The sequence below is a fragment of the Phasianus colchicus genome, chromosome 22 (genome assembly GCF_987193195.1).
Source record: "Phasianus colchicus chromosome 22, bPhaCol1.hap1.1, whole genome shotgun sequence".
Lineage (NCBI taxonomy): Eukaryota > Metazoa > Chordata > Aves > Galliformes > Phasianidae > Phasianus > Phasianus colchicus.
In genome coordinates, this window is record NC_143457.1 from 2028559 (window position 1) to 2047639 (window position 19081).

Consider the following 19081-nt stretch of genomic DNA (forward strand, 5'->3'; position numbering starts at 1 on the left):
CTGCCGTGGAGCTTTGCGATAGCAAACACGGGGTCTGCGCGATGCCCTGTGCCATCCCTGCTACCTCCAGCAGCAAGGAGTTTCCCATCTGCTCCTACAGTTGTGTGCACAGCGGGCCAGGGAAAACTCTGGAGTCCAGCACAGCTCTCAAAGACAGTAGCAAACCCTGCAGAAACCCTGCGAGCTGAAACGAAGTGTGAAATTCCTGCCCGGCTCAGCAAAGGAGAACAGAGCCTTTCCCAACTCCCTGCCAACGAGGTGTTTGGTTTTTTTTAGGTTAGGGATGGGGTTTTTTTTTGGGGGGGGGGGGAGGAGATGGAGAGTGGCACACTGTAATGGGTGAGATCCATCACATATACAGAGGTTGGGTGTGTTGTGGGTCTGCCTTAAAAGCTGAGCTCCCTTGGGCTGTTAGGAAGTTGCAGCTCTGCTCAGAGCACGTGTTGCACGTACTCACAGGAACATCTGCACTGGCAGCTGCTTCTGTTTAAAAAGACAGGCACCGATTCCAGCCTGAGCGCACAGAGCAGTGCAAGCATAGGAAGAGGAAAGAAGCGTGCTTGCTGGGTTGGCATGGCTGCAGAATGCAAACAAAGCTGTCAAATAGGGCCAGACGGAGGATGGTGATATTAATGATGCATTCACAACTCCTAACCACAAAACGGCTTTCATTTTAGAATGGAGAGATTGAACAACCTTCAGGGAGAAACTTAATATTCCTACAACTCTATAGCCTGAGTCGCAGCACTGTGTCCGAGCTTTGAAGGTGAAAGCTGAACACCTCTGCTGTGGCTCCCACCTTAAATTGTAGAGAATGCTGAAGATTTATCAAGAACTTTTTCAGGACTTCTATAGTACAGCAGAAATCTAAAGTGAAAGTGATTTGTTTTATTTTTTTCAGTTATTGAAACTGGCAGCATTGAAAAAGGAAGTTTCTTGAAATCACCATCTTAGGGAGAACTGATATTTCCTTAGGTTGTTGCCTGGAGTTCATCAATTGAGCTTCAGAACTGCTTCATTTGCCCAGCAATTAGGAGGGAATTCCTACTTTGGGGAGAAGGAGTGGAAACAAGAGTGCTTGGAAAACAATCAAGACTATTCCCAGTGAGCAAATAAATAAAAACTGGTATTCTTTGTGAGGAAGCATGGAGAATAACAGCTGTAGTGTCTTCCTTGTAACTGAGACAATGCTTACCAAATGCTCTTACTCTTCTGTGCGTGTGTTTCCAGCTGTGTGTTTCCTTCCCTGAGCACAGCTGATACGAGGGCTCACATCACAGCAGGGTTTCCCTGCATTGACCCATCCATTCACCGCAATATAAAAATGACCATGATCCCATTTCTTTTAAAGATTATCATTTTATAAGGTGGATTCATTTTGCCTGTTCTCAAAGTTAGGCAAAACAAACGAGGAAATGAAACGTGGGTAAATCATCGGGGATGCAACAAGAAATCCCAGCACGAAGAGAGTGAAACGTAAGAGAAGGAAGTAGATGCAGCTGGAGAAAAGCAGCATAGCAAATCACGGCAGCAGATTTTGTATTCCAGAAGAAAACGGATGAGATGCCAAATGAAAAAGAAGGCATTTAGTAACGGCTTCCAGCGCCCCGAGCTGTGCTTAATTTCTGCAGTGCATTTTTTAACGCTTAATGACTGTGCGAAGCCCAGCCCAGCACAGACCGAAGCACTGCCGTACATCAGCTCCCGCTTCCCTTCGTTGGCTGAACGCGTTCCATAAACGCTTACTGCACTCGGTTGCCGCACGGCTGAGCAGCGCACCGCGCGCCCCACGTGAAATCAGCGCGGCTGCACGACCCGCATTGCTCTCGCTTCGCACAACCCTCGGCCCCAGCACTTCCTGCTGCCTCTCCCGGCTCCGGCCCAGCTGCCTCCGCGCCTCTTGCGGGGGCCGGAGCGGGGAGGAGGAGCCGCTTCCCCCCCACACCCTCCCCTCTTCCTCCGCCCGTCCCCGCCGGGCGGGTCTGGTGCGTGGCAAAGGCTCCGGCTGGGTCTGTGCGGAGCGGGGCAGAGCCTGAAAGCCGTCCCGTAGGCAGCGCCCGCAGTCGGTGTCGGTTTCCGTAGTGGGATCCGGGCGGGGAAGTCGCCTCCATGGTGCCCCCGGCGGTGCTGCTGCCCTGGGTGGTGCTGCCGCTGCTCGGGGTGCAGGGTGGAAGCGGCTCTAAGCAGGAAGGTAAGGGGGAAAGGAGGGCTGCGGGTCGGAGCGGGCTGCACGGGGAGCTGGAGGCCGGGCTGGTGGCGGGGCAGCCCTGCTGGTGGTGCCGGTACCGCCTGGAACTTCCCAGGGCAGCTCAGAGGTATTGCCAATGCTTACTGTGTTATCTGAGCTCCTGGGTGGCACCCAGAGCTTGGTGCTGAGCTCTGAGCTGATGCACCAGTGCGGTGGGTGCTCTCTGCACGTGCTTCCTGGGTGCCTCAGTTATCAGACAGGCACTGGCTGCTCAGAGTCGTGTGAGGAGAGCCTTGGATAACATTTCAGGTTGATAAAGTCCCATGGTTGCATCCCAGCTGGGTCAGCCCTTGCTGCTTTTGAACTTACACAGGTCAAAAATTAGGTAACGGAGCATTTTGATCCCTAGGCTGACCATGAGAACCCTGAGATCTCATCCTGAGATCCATGGTGCTCCTAAAACATCCTAGTATCTCTGCATGTACTACGCTCTGAGGAGTAATTGGTACATCAGTAGGGAATTAGGGAAGCCATTGAGTGTCAGCCAGCTGACAAAGAGATTCACACACTGTCACTCTGCCAAGATGTTTGGATAATTATCTCTGTCTTCATTAGCGAAGCAGCAATGAAGAGAAGAATTCATCTTGTTACCTAGAATATTTCCCTTAATGTGTTTAACATGTACCCATGGAGGGCTGGGAGTGCTGTAGCTTTACCAGCACAATGCAAGCAGTGTCAAGGATAAATGTGAGCCAAATTCAAGTGAGGAATGAATCCTGGTGTCATCCTGCTTCCCCTACACACCTCCAGCGTCTGGGCTTTTAGCAAGTTCTTGGAACACACCGATATTAAATGGGGTGCTGGGAATAGATAGTGAGGTGTGTTGTTTAGGAAGAGAGTGTTGGAATTTCTTGTTTTCTGATGGGTTAAAAAAAAAAAAAAATGCCTTGCCATGTCTGTGCCTCAGCTTCCCCAGAGCAATACGAGAATAGCCATACCTATCTTCTCCCTGATAAGTTCTTTTAAATCTCTTCAGAAGCTTCAAGTTTAGTTATTTGTAGTTTTCAGTTGGACTGTTACCTAAAAACTTTGGGAAATGGATATTTCATTAAATTGTGCACTTGATTCTTCTATTTGATCCCAGTATTAAAAGTATTTTCTTGGACACCATCTTTACAGGAAGCTGCACAACGAGCTTTCACGAAGCGTAGCCTGGGGATAAACTCATTCCATGTCCTGAACAGCAGCTGTGCTCTCCCTGTAGAGTCAGAAATAAACAACTGTACAATTTCTTGTTGCTGAACTCGTCGCTGATTTTTGCTTGTAAAACTCAGAAGCCCACCCCAATCATTTCACAGTGAGGTCGATATCAGACCTTCCTTACTAAAACTTTGTTCCTTTAGAATGATTGGCATCTGTAGTGCTCAAAAACAGAAGTGTTAAATGTCCTTTGTTATCCTTTTACAGATGGCAAAGTAGAGGGACAGCAAGACTGATTCCTTGTTGCAGAGTGGTACAGTCCAGCTGCCCTGCTTCCTAGTCCAGCACGTCCTTCATTGAACCACACTGTGTTTGTATTTTGCAGTTGTACCATTATTAAATGTATTTCTGATTGTCAGTGTGGCCTGAAAAGTCTTTGGGTGCAGCTTAACAGAATAGGTGCCACTTCTGGGTGTGAAAATTAACTGTTATGTGGAAAACAGGGAAGCACGAGACTGCTTTTGGAGGTTTCAAAGTCCTTCTGTGTGTTGGTAAAATGAAAAGAGCTCGCTGCTCTGTCTGTGGACAGCTGCACCAAAACCATTAGGAAAGAGAAAAAAGGGTTAAATGAGTAGGAGTGGAGGCAGCATAGCTCAGCACAGCGCCTCAAACACTGGGCTGAAGGAATGTCTCTTGGGATGGAAAGCTTTTGCTACTGCAGAGATTGCTCAGAAGAGAAACTGAACTGAATGTCTTGTTGAGTCCTACACCCCCAGAACAGCAAGGAGAAGGGGATCTGTAAGTAGGAGCTCAGATGCCGAGGGTAGCAGTGGCTGTGCTGGCTCTCCATGCACCAGTGGCTTCACATGCTGCACAGCAAAACCTTTTCTGTCTTAGAAATACGACACCGCTTCCTGTGCATCCAGGGGAGCTTTCTGCTCCGGCTTCTGCTCCAGCAAACTTTTGGCACTGCTATTGAGCAACATATAAGCAGTTAGTTGCTTTCTCGTGTGGTGGCACAAAAATACGTTATTGGTTTATTTAATTGGACATACCTGAGCATTTAGGCCAAACTAGTTGCGTGGCAGTCAGGCTCTTTTCTTCTATCCCCGTGATATGCTTTCTCCTCTCCTTTCAGGTCTGATGTTTGTCTTGACATTCCTTTTTGACAAGCCCACATTTGCTCCTCTCCTCGTTGGCACTATGAAAGATTTTCTCAGAAACTGCAAGCTCAGAGCCAGTAAAGCTGCCATGGTTTTCTTCATGCCATCATGTAGCTAGAAATGCTAATGGCTTTAACACATTCCCCAAGGAAATACATATTTTACTCATTTATTTGCACCCTGTGACTGAGCAGGGCGTGTAGAACTGCAGTGTGCTGCAGGAGCTGAATTAGGAATGCACTTCATACAGCTAAAAATCTGCCTTTAAAGTTGTGCTTATGTGGGATTCATTTTCTTTTGTTTATCACTCCCTTTGTGCATAGACGACTAAAGAGATGCAGTTAGATCTGACCTCACTGTTGACTGTTCTCAGTCTCTCCGTGTTCTGATGCAGGTAAAAGGTTTTAGGAATTTCTTTGGGGCTATTCTCTTTCATCCTAATCAGCAGTTTCTACCTTATTTTTCACTTCTGCTGACTTTGCCAGGTCTGTAAGGAACCCCTCTTGGATCCTTTCTCTCTAAGGTCAGTCAATATCAGTTTGGGTGAATCAGGAGGATTCATCTGGTAGATCCATTGAAAAAGATCATTATTCCAAGAGAAGCCGGCTCAAGCCAAGAAAACAGAATTTCAGGTTTTCCTAGTATTCTCTGATGTTAAAATCAGATGGTCAGGATTCATATTTAAACACTGTTGCCAGAGCCTATACGAATTCCTGCTTAAGTAAAAGTATTAAGATGAAATATAGCATTTAATCATTACAATTGAGAAATGAGGGCCTCCACATAAAAATCATATTTCAGTGGTACGCTGGAGAAACTTTTGGAAGAGAACTGTAGGATTTAGCTTTGTCATTTCTAAGGGACTGGAAATGAGAAACAAATTTGGGAGGAGAATGTAGATGAAAGTGGTGGTAGAATTAAATTCATTTTATGAAAAAAAATCTGGAAAATGCCTCTGGAGTGCAGTAGGAAACTGGAACAGCCACAGGGGGGGGAATAATGACACTCAGCAGAATTTTGGTTTTTCTATACCCAGTCAATGCTGACTGACAACAAATCAGCTCTGTAGGGAACAGGAAGCCAGTTGCACTAAATGGGTGACATCCAAATGGGCATCTTTCAGTGGTTCTACTTCTTTTCCTCCAAATTCTCTGTGAAAGAATAGAATTGTAGCTTTCCAAAGCAGCACAAAAACCCCACTCCATACATTCCATTTTCTTTTTCCATCTCATTACTCGGGCAATGAAATTGTATTTTTATACCATCTCCCCTTTTATATTCAGGATCAAGTTCTGATCTGAGCTGCACAAACACAAAGGCAGAAAAACAGTCTTGCTTGCACTGCAGCTAGTTTGGGGTTATTCCATCAAATGCTGACATCTCTGGGCACCTTTGCCATGTTCTGTCCCCTATGATAGTTTGTTCCTCCAGTAAAACAATAGCTACATCCATTCTTTTTTTTTTCCCCCCTCTCTCTGAGTCTCTGATATGAGTTGCTGCCAAGAAAATCCAGGCAGCAAATAAGTAGGATTTGAAGCTGTTTTCTTTCTGGGCCCGAAGCTTCGTGGGCAGTGAGAACACCTATAGTGCTTAGCGTTGTACAGGGTAGAGATAATTGGGTGAGGTGTAAGCAAGCTGTTTGCTTCTCAGCAGGATGGGGTAGCTCCACAGCTACCCCATCTACTACCTGCTGTCTACTACCTCCCTTGCCTGTTTTAAAATGGAACTGGGCAGCTATCTGTGTTTTATGGAGCAGACGTAACCTTTGTCCACCAACAACAGTGACAGAGTGTAGATTGGGACTTCTGGATTCTATTGCTGGATTCACAGCCAGCTTAAAATATGATGCTGGAAATGTCCAGTGGTTGGATTGTGCTCCTGTTGACTTCCTGTTGTCGAAGCTGTGAAGTGCCTTTAAGACTAATGATCCCTACCTTAGTTTGGTGTTGTGAGAGTAAAGCATTTTTAAGTATGGAACATCAACAATACAAGTTGATGATGTGTTTCCTGTGTTTTCTCCTGCATGCAGAAAACCTGCTGGTTCTGACTGTTGCCACCAAGCAGACTGAAGGATTTCGACGCTTTAGAAGATCAGCCCAGTTCTTCAACTACAAAATCCAGGTGACAGCCAGCAGCCTTACTGGTGGTTGGTAAAGCACGTTTTCAAATGGGCACTCCTAAGAGTGTGGAGTGGATAAGACTTAGCCATAAAACAAACAATTTTAGGAGTGGACATAGTTACTCAGCTGAGAAATGCTGCATTTGTGCAGCATTCTTATTCCATCCCCACTGGTGGCTTGAGATGAGGTCTGTAACTTCTGCTCAGTGAAGTTCTGTGACACTTTTCTGTTACGTTTTTGAAGCACAGTACAGATTAGGATGCTCCCATTCCTGATTCTGAAAGTGCTCTGTTACTGTGCTGCATGTTACTCTGACTGTCCATCCCAGAGAGTAGTTCAAAGGCTGACGTGTATGCCTAGTTTGTCTGTCCTGGTGCTCCTGGTTTTGTGCTGGGCTTTAACAGGACAAATAAAGCTAAGAATTTGGGTTCTTTCTTGTGATCCTTGCTGGGAAAATGGCCTGTTGAGTATACCCTATGTCTGTCATCCTTAGGTGCTTGGGCTGGATGAGGACTGGAAGGGTGGAGATGACAAGAAGCCAGCAGGAGGTGGGCAGAAGGTCCGTCTCTTGAAATCAGCTTTGAAGCAGCATGCAGATAAGGAAGACTTGATCATCCTTTTCACAGAAAGGTAATGGATCAGAAATTATTTGTCATTAAATAAATCAGATAGTTGTTTGGACAGAAGAAATTAACTGTGAAGTAGATTGCTTCTGGAAGGTGCGTGTAGATCTGTGTTTTATCCCCCTGAATTCTTTGCAGTCACCTGAGAGTTGCTCAGAGCTGCATTCGTGGCAATTGGGAAGGTCTGACCAAAATGGGCTGATTCCAACTCTTGCATATTACAAAACAAGATAGTATTATACCTGCTTTTTTGCCAGGGTGGAATTTGGCTGCTTGTATTTCCAGAGAATGGGCAATTTCTCTGGATTCCTTTAGTGGAATTATTATTTTTTTTTAATAGGTTGAATCCTGACAGCCAGAGATTAGTCTGCCAGAGATATGTGGAAAGGGAAAAGAATTGTTTGTAGTCTCAGTGTCTTTTTCTGTGCCCAGCAACAGGCAGGGCTGGGATACTGGCATCTGTCTCCAGCTCCCGTGGCAGGGAGATCATCTTTGCAGCGCTGAGTGTCTACGTGCGTTTAGAGGTTGAGAATGATTCATCTCTGGATGAATCCATTCTGGAATTCAGAATGTTGTTACTCACCAAGAGTGGGTTTGTAGTTTGCAAATCCTCTTGCTGAAAACTCAAGTCTCATTCTGTGAGTGTTGCTTGGGAATTAGTGAGGTCTATTCAGTATTGAAGAGAGAGTCCAGCATGCAGTGACTGTTGTCTACTATAGATTTGCAGAGCTCCGTGGAGAATGGCAGGATGCCAAAAGATTTAAAAGACATAACCTATGGATTAGTTTAGTTTAGAAAGGAGTGTGGGTATAAAAGAATGGCAGAATAAACCTTAATGAGTGAGGACACCAAGGCTACACAGTTGCAAACTGGGGAAGAGAAGAAGAGATCTGCATGTTTTGTGACTTGGAAGTTTTGGTTTTATTATCGGTGAAAACTTTGTAAGCATGTAAGTTACCCCAAGATATCGTGGAATCTTCTCCAGTGGGAAGTAACATCTTCCCCTATATGAATAATTTAATTATCTGTAATTATGACAAAAATATAATACTGTGAAGCAGAATTAAAAGAAGGGGATTCCAGTTAAATTAGCTGTTTCTAGAAGCTTTTTGTATCGGCATGTTTTTCTGACTCTATTCCTTTCTGTCCCTTTCTCTGTTGCTCTTTTACTCTAGCTATGATGTACTCTTTGCATCGGGCCCCACGGAACTGCTGAAGAAGTTCAAACAAGCCAAGAGCAAGGTGGTCTTCTCAGCAGAGAACTACATCTATCCTGACAGAAAGTTGGAAGCCAAGTACCCTACGGTACGAGATGGAAAGCGCTTCCTGGGTTCTGGAGGTAAGAATCAGAACCTTCTTTCAGCCAAAAGGTCACTCCTAGCTTTGCCCTTGTATTAGAAAGCTTTCAGGAGAAGTATCAAGGAATCAAATGTGGAAAGCATCTCTGTAGAAGATGTTGGGAACTGAAACCGGGGCATAAATACCCATAATGGAATGCCTAACAGTGCTGATGTCTTTTACATCCAGGAGGGGACACAGCTGTGAATTATATCTGAAGGATAGGAAGCTGCTCACTGTCTTTGCTTTGCTGTGAAGTGTCATTCAGGCGATAGCTGAGCTTTTCTGTTTGGTTTAATTTCAGGGGAATGTTGGGAAGGGTGGTCTGTACGTGCTTCAGCTGAAAGCTGGTGTAGCTCTGCTGCGTCACAGGGTGGAATGAGACTTGTGTGTGAAAAAAGTGAGAGTATGGTATGCAGAAGTCCTCAGTTTTTCTGATTACCTGGGTTGAAATACCTCTCCATTTTTGTTCCTGCAGGCTTCATAGGTTATGCTCCAAACCTGAAAAAACTTGTAGAGGAATGGAAAGGAAAGGACGATGACAGTGACCAGCTCTTCTACACGAAGATCTTTTTGGATCCAGAAAAAAGAGTATGTGTAGTTAAGCTTTTCTTGTGGTATCCCTGTTGATTTTAAAAGAAGTCAGTCAGGTGCATGTTGCCCCAGAATTATTGCTCTGACATTATTGCATGGAAAAGGCTAGTAGGATGTCAGTTATCTGTTTTCTTTATAAGAATTAGCATTATAGCAACTACACCCTTGGGAAAGCTTTGAAAGGAATAGCCCTGTGTCCTGGCTTTAGCTTCTGTTGTCCTTGCTTTGCATTATGCAGTGTCAGCTGTCACTGAGGGAAGTCACAAATGGGAATTAAGAAGTGAAACTGTAACAGTGAAGTCGAGAGGAATCTTTAGAAAGTGCTTTCAGATCAGCTGCAATAGCTGTGCTTTTTTACCTCCCCAAATCTGAACGTGACTCATGCCATTTTAACGTGAACAGTTGAGCAGTCCCTTTAATATTCTCATCTGCATTTCTGGCCCTATGCCATACAAAGGCTGAGTAATTTCACTAACTTGGCATTCAAGACAGCGGATGTTAGCACCCTGCTGTCCTTTCCAGTAATCAGTCTTTATAAATGCCTGGAGGGACACTGAGCTCTGCTAAGTCAGAGCTGGGTTTTTTTAGTCCAACAAAAATCTATTCAAAGTGCAGTTTGTAGCAGGGGGTAAAATAAAGATTGCTCAAGCTGGGCTTGCACTCATATGTTCTCATTTGACAACGATATCTGAGCCTTTACCTGAGAATAGATGGCAAGAAACTGTCTAGACAGCAGATGTTCTTGTTATCTTGGCATTCCTGCATATTTACGCGTGGATTTTATGTGACCGTGCTGCAAGTGTACTTGCAATATGCTGCATATTGTTAGCGGCACACACAGATTAGTCTTTAAAACGTTTATTTCTATGGTTTTGCTGAATATAATGTGTTGAAGTTCTCAAAAATGGTGAATTTTCTCAGTTTCAACTGAAAATAAGAATGATCTCTGAATGTTTCAAGCTTCAAGCTCGGGAAGTATGGAAATGATTATAGAAATATGATATATCTTTGTTCAGCATAAAGTTTCTCACATGTGAAGAACAGATGACTGCTTGTGTTCTAATTAAGTTTATGCATCTCATTCTTTTAAAGGAAAATATCAACATCAGTCTAGACCATAGAAGTCGGATCTTCCAAAACCTAAATGGAGCATTAGGTGAGATGGGAGGAAGCTCATTTCTCCTTGGAATGCAACTGCGTGCTGACACCAGAAATAAATTTGTCTTGTGGCTGAAGGGATTAAATTTCAGAAATTCCTGTCCCTGCAGAACAAGCCCCAGCAAAAAGCCTCTGCAGAGTTCTGGAATTAATTTGCAATTCCATTGCAACCAACTAGGTTCTCACTGCACTTCCCTTTTCACTTGGGGAATGCAGGTCAAGTTGTCCATCTTACACCTCCTTGCCACTTTGATCTCCAAGCATGTCAGATTGCATTAGCCTTAGAGATTGAAAATGGGAGGCACTTTGCTGCAAGTAACAACACATAGCACTGCCTAGGGTTTGCTTTGTATTTCTGCCTCAGAATAATGTCTGGAATGCCCTAGAAGGTGAGATGAAGCCAGATACAGCCTGTGAGCATGCACTTGACCAATAACAGGCTTCTGATCAGCTGATTGATTTTGCCAGTCCATGTCAAAGTGATTAATTATTTTATTGAGATTATTATTTTGCACCGGTCCATCTTTGTTTCAGTCAGGTGAAAAATGAAAATGACAATGTTATATTTTTTGCTTCTGTGCTCATGATAACAGCAAGACTAGAGCATGAATCTGTGCTTATCCTGTTTTCCAAAGAATTTTGTGTGATTGCACTGAGGAGATACACTGAGTGATAACTGCCAGGAAGGCAGAATTCTGTCTGGGGTGAAAAAGAGAGGCAGTAGGTGCAGAGTGTGCAGAGGTGAGAAGGCTCTGAATCCTCCCTGGTCATCAGTAGCTGTTCCTTACTTTGGAGTTTGTCAGTGTCTGTTTTGAAAGACTGTTAAAGCATGGCTTCCCAGAAGAGGGCATGATCATCAGCCCAGTGAGCTACATTCTTTGCCCAGCTTCACAGAATCCGGGTCTATGCTATCATCTTTCACTAGAAGTGGGGTATGGTGCTGGCTAATTTTTATAAATGCTTTTTTCTGATAACATGATGACAATGTCATTTCCAGATGAGGTAGTTCTGAAATTTGAAAACGCACGAGTGAGAGCAAGAAACTTGTTATATGACACTCTGCCTGTAATAATTCATGGGAATGGACCCACCAAGGTAAGTGGGAATCCTAAGAAGATTTGGTATGTATTTGTTCCAAAGTAACCCTTTAGACTTGTTTATATCAGGTTGCTGTCTTCCCATATGATGACGTTCACTGTGTACATTTACACTGAGACACAATAAGTGCCCCAGGTCCATAGCAGCAAGATGGGTCTGGTTCTAAGATTGATGTGCAGTTGGGCCCTGAGACTGTCAGACTCTAGGTTTGTTAGTCCAAGGAGAACAGAAGTGAAGTTCTGCGGAAGTGTTATCTTTGAAATCTGCAGAGGCAAAGATCCTCCTCTGTCCTGTAATGTGACATGACAAATCCCCTTTTGCAGCTGCAGCTGAACTACTTAGGAAACTACATTCCTCAAATATGGACATTTGAGACTGGCTGTACAGTGTGCGACGAAGGTCTGCGCAGCCTCACAGGTATTAAGGTAAGGCTGATGTCTATTCCAAGCTCTCAAGACAGGTGTTACAACTACAATGGAATCTTACGTGTCTGATATCTCTTCTCACTGAATGTAGGATGAGGCTCTGCCAATGATTCTGATTGGCATTTTCATCGAGCAGCCCACGCCGTTTCTCTCCCAGTTTTTCTTGCGGCTTCGTAATCTCCATTACCCCAAGCAACGAATTCAAATCTTCATTCACAACCACGTAAGTAAAGTTGGCCTGTGATACTCTTAGCAAATGCTGGGAAAATGTGTACTTCTTCCTGTACTCTGGTCACCTTTGCAACCTTTGACTACCCTGCCAGGCTTTGCAATCCCTGTACTCATCTGCAGTGGCACCTGTATAATGGATGCATCCAGGTGTAAAAATGTGGAAATGGGAAGAGCTGTTGCTTGTCTGCTCTGACATTCACAAGAACAGGCTGTTGAACAGTCTGAGATGAGTTCGTGTCACTTTCTTGTCCTTATTTTTTTCTCTCCATAGGAGCAGCATCATTCAATGCAAGTGGACTCTTTTGTTAAGGAGCACAGCAAGGAATATCTTGCTATGAAAGTGATTGGACCAGATGATGAGGTGGAGAATGCTGAGGCGCGTAACTTGGGCATGTAAGTGAAGAGACCAGACGTGATATCTGTCAGCATCAGTCTGTGTCCAAACTAGGGTTTTTCTGAGGATCATCACTGTCAAGTGGATGTATTGTGTCTTTCAGTTATCCTAGCATTAATTCTCCATTATACATTGTGGAAAAAAGATCTGCCCCAATCCTTCAGTTTTAGAAACCAAATTCTTGCTGGGTGCTTGCTTTGTTAGGAGGATAACCCTTTACTTCTCATCTTCAACAATCTCTATGCCCAGTCCTACACATAAAGAGTATGCACCCGTATCTCCAAAGAAAAGGAGTATAGTAGTAAAAGTAGGATCTGGTGATCAGGAGATGTGAGTTTGAACTAGCCAGGAATTGGGCCAACCATAAATGGGAATCAACTCAGTCTGCACTGTGGAAACGGTTGGCTAAGTTTGACACTTGCTGCATTTCACTGTGTGCGGTTGGTTACTGAAATGAATTTCCTTTTACTATGCTGGCTGTGTGGGTTGTTACATTAAACTCACTTTCCTAACACCTAGACAAAGACCCTTAGAGTATACAAGGTCCTACTGTTCTGTCTCTTGTCTTACGCTATTCCAGGTGGATGTTGATGTGACTTTTCTTGTTTTCTGGCTACAGGGATTTGTGCAGAAAGGATCCTGACTGTGACTATTATTTTAGCCTGGATGCTGAAGTAGTTCTGAAGAACACAGAGACGCTAAGGATTCTCATTGAACAGAACAAGTGAGTTTATTGGTCAGAGCAGTCATTAAGGGCCACCTTTCACAAAGGAGTACATGAGCTCTTTTATCACTGAGACATGTAAGACCACTAGGTGAGCTGTGCTGGAGATGAAATGTCAGATGTATGCTTTTTCTTTGGTCCTTTTTTGCTACAGTTGCAATGACTGAATTTCAGGTAATGGATATTCCAAGTTGGCCTTTAAGTAGTCACTGGAATAAATTGGATTCTAAGAATCTTGCTGGATGCACTTAGATACGAGACTGTAAATGTGTTTACTCTTGCTTATGTGGAATTTTATTCCAACATAGTTAATAGAAGCTGCTAGTGAAAGATAATCTGCCTCTCAGGATCCTGTGGTTTGTAAATCTTTTCCTTCACTTCCTGTGGTAACATCACTTTTCTTTTGCATTCACAGGTCGGTGATTGCTCCCCTGGTGAGTCGTCATGAGAAGCTGTGGTCAAATTTCTGGGGAGCACTGAGCCCTGATGGGTATTATGCCCGCTCAGAAGATTACGTGGATATTGTTCAGAGGAGGAGGGTGTGAGTATACAGCGAGTTTCTTACTGATGCACTCCCTCAGGTACAAAGCTGGTGCACATTATCATCAGACCAGGGAACACAATTGCCTTGGGGCACAGAAGAGGGAAAGAAGTCTGAACTTCTGCATAGAAGCTGCTCAGTGTTCTTTCCTGAGTGCAGATTTCATGCAGATTTTATTATGAGCTGAGCAAGATGTAGAGAGCCCTAACTATGCTGAAATCACTTCATCATACTCATGTGTTTTCCCACCTGTGAATTACAATTAGTCTGTAAAATCTCATACAAAACTGTTTAATCTTTGTTAGATTGTCTTCATAATACTGTAGGTGATTACTGAATGGAATATTCACAAAGTTGGTTCCAACTTGGAACAATTGGAACCAACAATTGTTGGTTCACTCATATTCTTGAGGGGCCTTTTTTGGGGCAATAAATGCTGGAAATCAGATTATGCCTTTTCAGCTGGTTCAATTTTTTTTTTTAAATAATTAGAAAAAATTATGTTGATCTCTCTGGGAAGAGATTCAAGACATTAATTATGTCCCATACAGAAACATACAATATCAGTCAATTGCTTGCACAGTGCCCTGGCATTTTTACTCTTTAAAAGCTCTAGGCAATATAAATGATTTTTCCTGAAATGACAACTCCTGTTGGCACGGTTTCTTCCTGCCATTCCGAGTTGGCTCATTGCAGCAAGCCTTGCTGACATGATGGTGCTGCCTTCCATCCCAACAGTTCCTGCCTTATTGCTCTTTCAAATCTTACTATCCTACCCCTGTGTTTCAGTGGGCTCTGGAATGTTCCCTACATCAGCAGTGTTTACATGGTGAAAGGTAAAGCCCTACGATCGGAGCTTGATGAGGGAGATCTCTTCCATGGTGGCAAGCTGGATGCTGACATGGCTTTCTGCCACAATGTGCGGAATCAGGTCAGTAGAGGAGAGGGATGCTGGCAGGGGAGAACTACACTCCAGTGTGGAGGTGACAAGATTAAGTGGTTTAAGTCATTCCGCTCTGTTAGGATATGGGGCAGGATGAACCAGCATTACTCAATCCTGTGCAAGCTTGGAACAGTATAGAATTTCTGTCTTGCTGTGAAACCGCCCAGAGCCAAGGACTGCTAAGTGCAGATAAAATTTTTGTTCATGGGCCTTGTCAGGGCTGTTCTAAAAGGGGACAACAGGGTTAAGAAGAAAGAACCAAATCTTACAGCAGCTGATCTGCTTTCAACCCTGGCTGGTGATAGGCACAGAATTACCAACTCTGGTTATAACCTTTCAAAGTTTATCATATCCAGAATGAAAATTAAAGTCCACATGCGAAGAAGGAATAGATGAGCACTTGAGCAAAGCCATCATCACTGGGAAATTGTTCACTGTTTTAATTTCACGGTTGCTCACAAAAAATGTGAGATGTGAAAACAAAACTTGATTGTTTTCTCTGTTCTGCAGGGAGTCTTCATGTACTTGACAAATCGACATCAGTTTGGACACATACTGTCTCTGGAGAATTACCAAACAAGTCACCTCCACAATGACCTCTGGCAAATATTCAGCAACCCTGAGGTGAGATAACCTGCCTGCTCTGCAGACTTGGCAGGCTCTGTGGGATGTGAAAATCTGACGGCCAGCTTCACCAATAAGGAAGGTCCAGACTGTGTGTGATTCATAACATCTGTATTTTCAAAGCATTTGAAGTACTGTGGCACCACCATGTGACTTTTATTTGCCCTTCTAACCAGGCCCCTCAGAAGTGACTGTTTTCCTTATCTTTTAATTGTAGGACTGGAGAGAAAAGTACATCCATGAAAACTACACAGCAGCTCTGAAAGGGAAATTGGTAGAAATGGTAAGAAAACATTGTTCATATCCATCAAAATGAGAGAACACTTGTGTTCTCACTGTTGTCATTCGCTGGAATAAGCAGTTCAGCATGACCTTGTAGTCTTTCAAATGCAGAGGAAACATGACCTTGAAAGTATTTTTAGAGCAAAATCATTATTCTAGAAGTCCATCTCCAGCTCTGTAAAGTGGAAGTAGGACACATCAATCAGAAGACAAACTTCTATCCTTGATGTTGTAGTCCCTTTCCACTTAATCTGACCCTATATACAGTCAGTTTAGTCATATTCCTTTTGCCTCAAGCACTTGTCCTTATTTCTGCTGCTCTCACCTGTTGACATTCTGCAGCCCTGCCCAGATGTTTACTGGTTCCCCATATTCACTGACACTGCTTGTGATGAGCTGGTGGAAGAAATGGAGCATTATGGCAAGTGGTCCACAGGTGACAATACGGTAAGAAAAACAGGAGCTGTTTAATTTCCAGGTGACAACTTTGTCCTTATATGTTTGGTGACAGTAGTGCCTCCTCGAGGAAGGCCTTAGATCCTGAAGCTAAACCAGGAAACTGGCCTGAATACTGCTAATTTTCCTCTTAATTAACTCCATGGTTTTGCCCATGCTCTTGAATGTTAATTAACTTTTCTGAGTCCATATACTATCCACCAGAGTGACAGTGTTCAGCCCTTCAGGGTTTACTGATTGTTTGAAATGAACTTACCATCCTGAAAATCCTGATAAATAAACTTCATATGTATTGGTAATTAGCAGAAAAAAAGTGCTTTTTGTTTGTGAAGTCCAAGGTGCCCATCCTCATTGGTTTTTTCGTGGTTCAATTTCAGGACAGTAGAATACAAGGAGGATATGAGAATGTCCCAACTATCGATATCCACATGAATCAAATTGGCTTTGAAAGAGAATGGTATAAGTTTCTTCTGGACTATATTGCACCCATCACAGAGAAACTGTACCCAGGATACTATACCAAGGTGGGTAATACCATGGCATCAAAACTCATGGTCAGCTCAGCGTCTGCTACAGTTGCAGCTGTGTGAAAAGACTACTAGAATCCTCTTGCAATATGTATACTGTTTCCTGGTATGGAGGACTAATGCTGAACTATGACTTGAAGTATATGCATCAGAAAATACAGGTTTCCAATAATATTTTCCTGCATTATTGTGGTTCTTCTTAGCAGTTAGGTGCAATTTAAAAATGACACCCTATCTCAGGTGTAATATGTATCCACGAGCTATTACAGCTCTGTAACAGATGCTCTCTTTTTTCTTCTCTCCTGCAGACTCAGTTTGAGCTGGCCTTCGTGGTCCGCTACAAACCTGATGAGCAGCCTTCTTTAATGCCCCATCACGACGCTTCCACCTTTACCATTAACATTGCTCTGAACAGGGTTGGAATAGACTATGAGGTAAGTTTGCCAGCATGTTGGGGATGAAGCACAGCCTTCCAGGCACAACCGTCTTTATTGGCTTCTTCACACTGAAGACTGCGATTAATGGCTGGGTTATGTCAGGGGATTTTTGAGCATGTTAGAGCTGGATTCCCCAGCTCCCTTCTCACACTTTTTGAAGAGCTGCCAAGAGAAGGCAGAGACCCATTCTGTTAGGTGATCTAACCAAGCTGATGTGTCTCTTGGTCTGTATCTCTCAGGGAGGAGGCTGCCGGTTTTTGCGTTACAACTGCTCGATTCGAGCTCCACGAAAAGGGTGGACTCTGATGCATCCAGGACGCCTCACCCACTACCATGAAGGTCTTCCAACCACCAAAGGAACCCGTTATATTGCAGTGTCCTTTATTGATCCCTAGAGCCATGCTTCACAGGAAAGACCTTTCCCTGGCCCTGCTCACTGCTGACTTTGAGTGGAAACAGGGAATGCTGCAGAGAGTTTCTAAGGCATTTGATCAAAGCTATTTGGATATTGATTTTTTAATCAATGTTAAGACTCCACTACTGGAAGATCTCCCTCTCTGATACTGCGGGTCATATCTAGGAATGTTGCTGTAGAATTTGGAAGGAGATTTTGTGCCTTCATTTTTGATTCTGCTCTTCATCCACTGTGTCTTGGAAATGCGATTTACTTGAACCTTCACAGCTTGGTTGGCTTTACAGAAATGCTTTCTTGGACTGGAAATCCAGCTCTTCGGAGGCAAGTCACAAGCTTTCTCTCCAAGTAGCTGGAATCTCTTTTTTATATCCACAGCATATACAGGACACTAGAAAATCATTTCTGGATAGTATACCAAACATAAACAATCAGGGAGCTGGCTCCAGGAGTCATAACAGTTACATGTCATACCAGATGAAACTCAGTAGTGAGAGCCTGAAGATCATCTGCATCCTTACCTCTTTGCAGTCTTTGGAAACACATCACAGAGTTCAGAGCAGCAGCAATGGCAGTATAGGTGCTTTGTGTTAGTTAATGAAGGTCCACTAGTTATACTTTATCTCTGGGATTAGTCTGAAGACATAAAAATAATAATAATAATAACCTCCCTCTCTTCTGTTACCGCAGTTTAAGGGGAGCATTCATAGCCAGGCAAAGGGGAGGGCTGACAACAAATTGAACAGTCAGGGGGGCTTCACTGCTGAATCAGCTCAGCTCTATCCATGTGAAGATCTTCAAGAGCTCTAAAGGTGAGATAACAATCCTGAGGCCTCACTGATCTTTGGCCTCATTCCACTTCTTAATGATTATTTCTGTAGTTCCCTTTGCATCCAGCTTGTTTGAGCCATCGCTGTTAGAAAACGATTTTCTGGTACTTAGAGGAAATCATTATTGGGTATTTCTATTATTTGAGATTGCAAACCAAAGCACCCCACTGCAGTGGGGTTGAGACCAATAGAAATGGGTTGGTGAGTGCTGAGAGGTTGTGGCAAACGAATAGGGATAAAAAACTGCCACGAATAGAGCTGTGTGGGGAGGGGGAGCAGGGAGGAACCTTTGTATTGTCGCCTGTGAGATACCTGCTCTGCTTTTTAGACACCGTTCTGCGTCTGAAGGCTGGTTTGTTTCACAGGCACTACGTTCACGTTGGGATTGGGGTGGACCCACAGGGGCTGCTATCTGAGGGCTCTTTAGGGTTTCTTTCAATGCTACACCCCCACATGTGCCCAGGGGAGAAAAACAGTTGAAAATGGTAAAAATTCGCGCTAACCGAAACCCGTAACACCTCATGCTATAACCAAATGAAGGGACTTCTTAGGCCAATGGTTGAGAAAACGTTGACATGGTGTATGTATTTATTTAGCTTCCCCCCCCCCCCCTTATTTCGTTGTGCTTTTCCTCTGCCCGACGCTGTGATCGGAATCCGCGCGGATCTGTTTCACACACAGATTCCAACCTGGATGTGGGGAGGAGGGGCGGGGGGGGGGGGGGGGGGGGGGGGAGAAACTCGCATTAAACTATTCCAAAACGCTCAGCGGCT

At 44.0% G+C, this 19081-nt stretch overlaps 1 protein-coding gene across 1 annotated transcript; it reads left to right on the forward strand.

Moving 5' to 3' along the window:
* Window positions 1–1954: 1954 nt before the first annotated feature.
* Window positions 1955–18144, forward strand: PLOD1 (procollagen-lysine,2-oxoglutarate 5-dioxygenase 1). The gene is made up of 19 exons (XM_031613319.2): window positions 1955–2191; window positions 6581–6672; window positions 7165–7301; window positions 8470–8633; window positions 9111–9223; window positions 10319–10382; window positions 11382–11479; window positions 11806–11907; window positions 11999–12130; window positions 12410–12531; window positions 13152–13256; window positions 13672–13797; window positions 14587–14728; window positions 15251–15364; window positions 15582–15647; window positions 15989–16093; window positions 16480–16626; window positions 16938–17063; window positions 17306–18144. The coding sequence occupies exons 1-19, from the start codon at window positions 2110–2112 to the stop codon at window positions 17459–17461; spliced, it is 2193 nt and encodes a 730-aa protein (XP_031469179.1). The 5' UTR covers window positions 1955–2109; the 3' UTR covers window positions 17462–18144.
* Window positions 18145–19081: the final 937 nt, after the last annotated feature.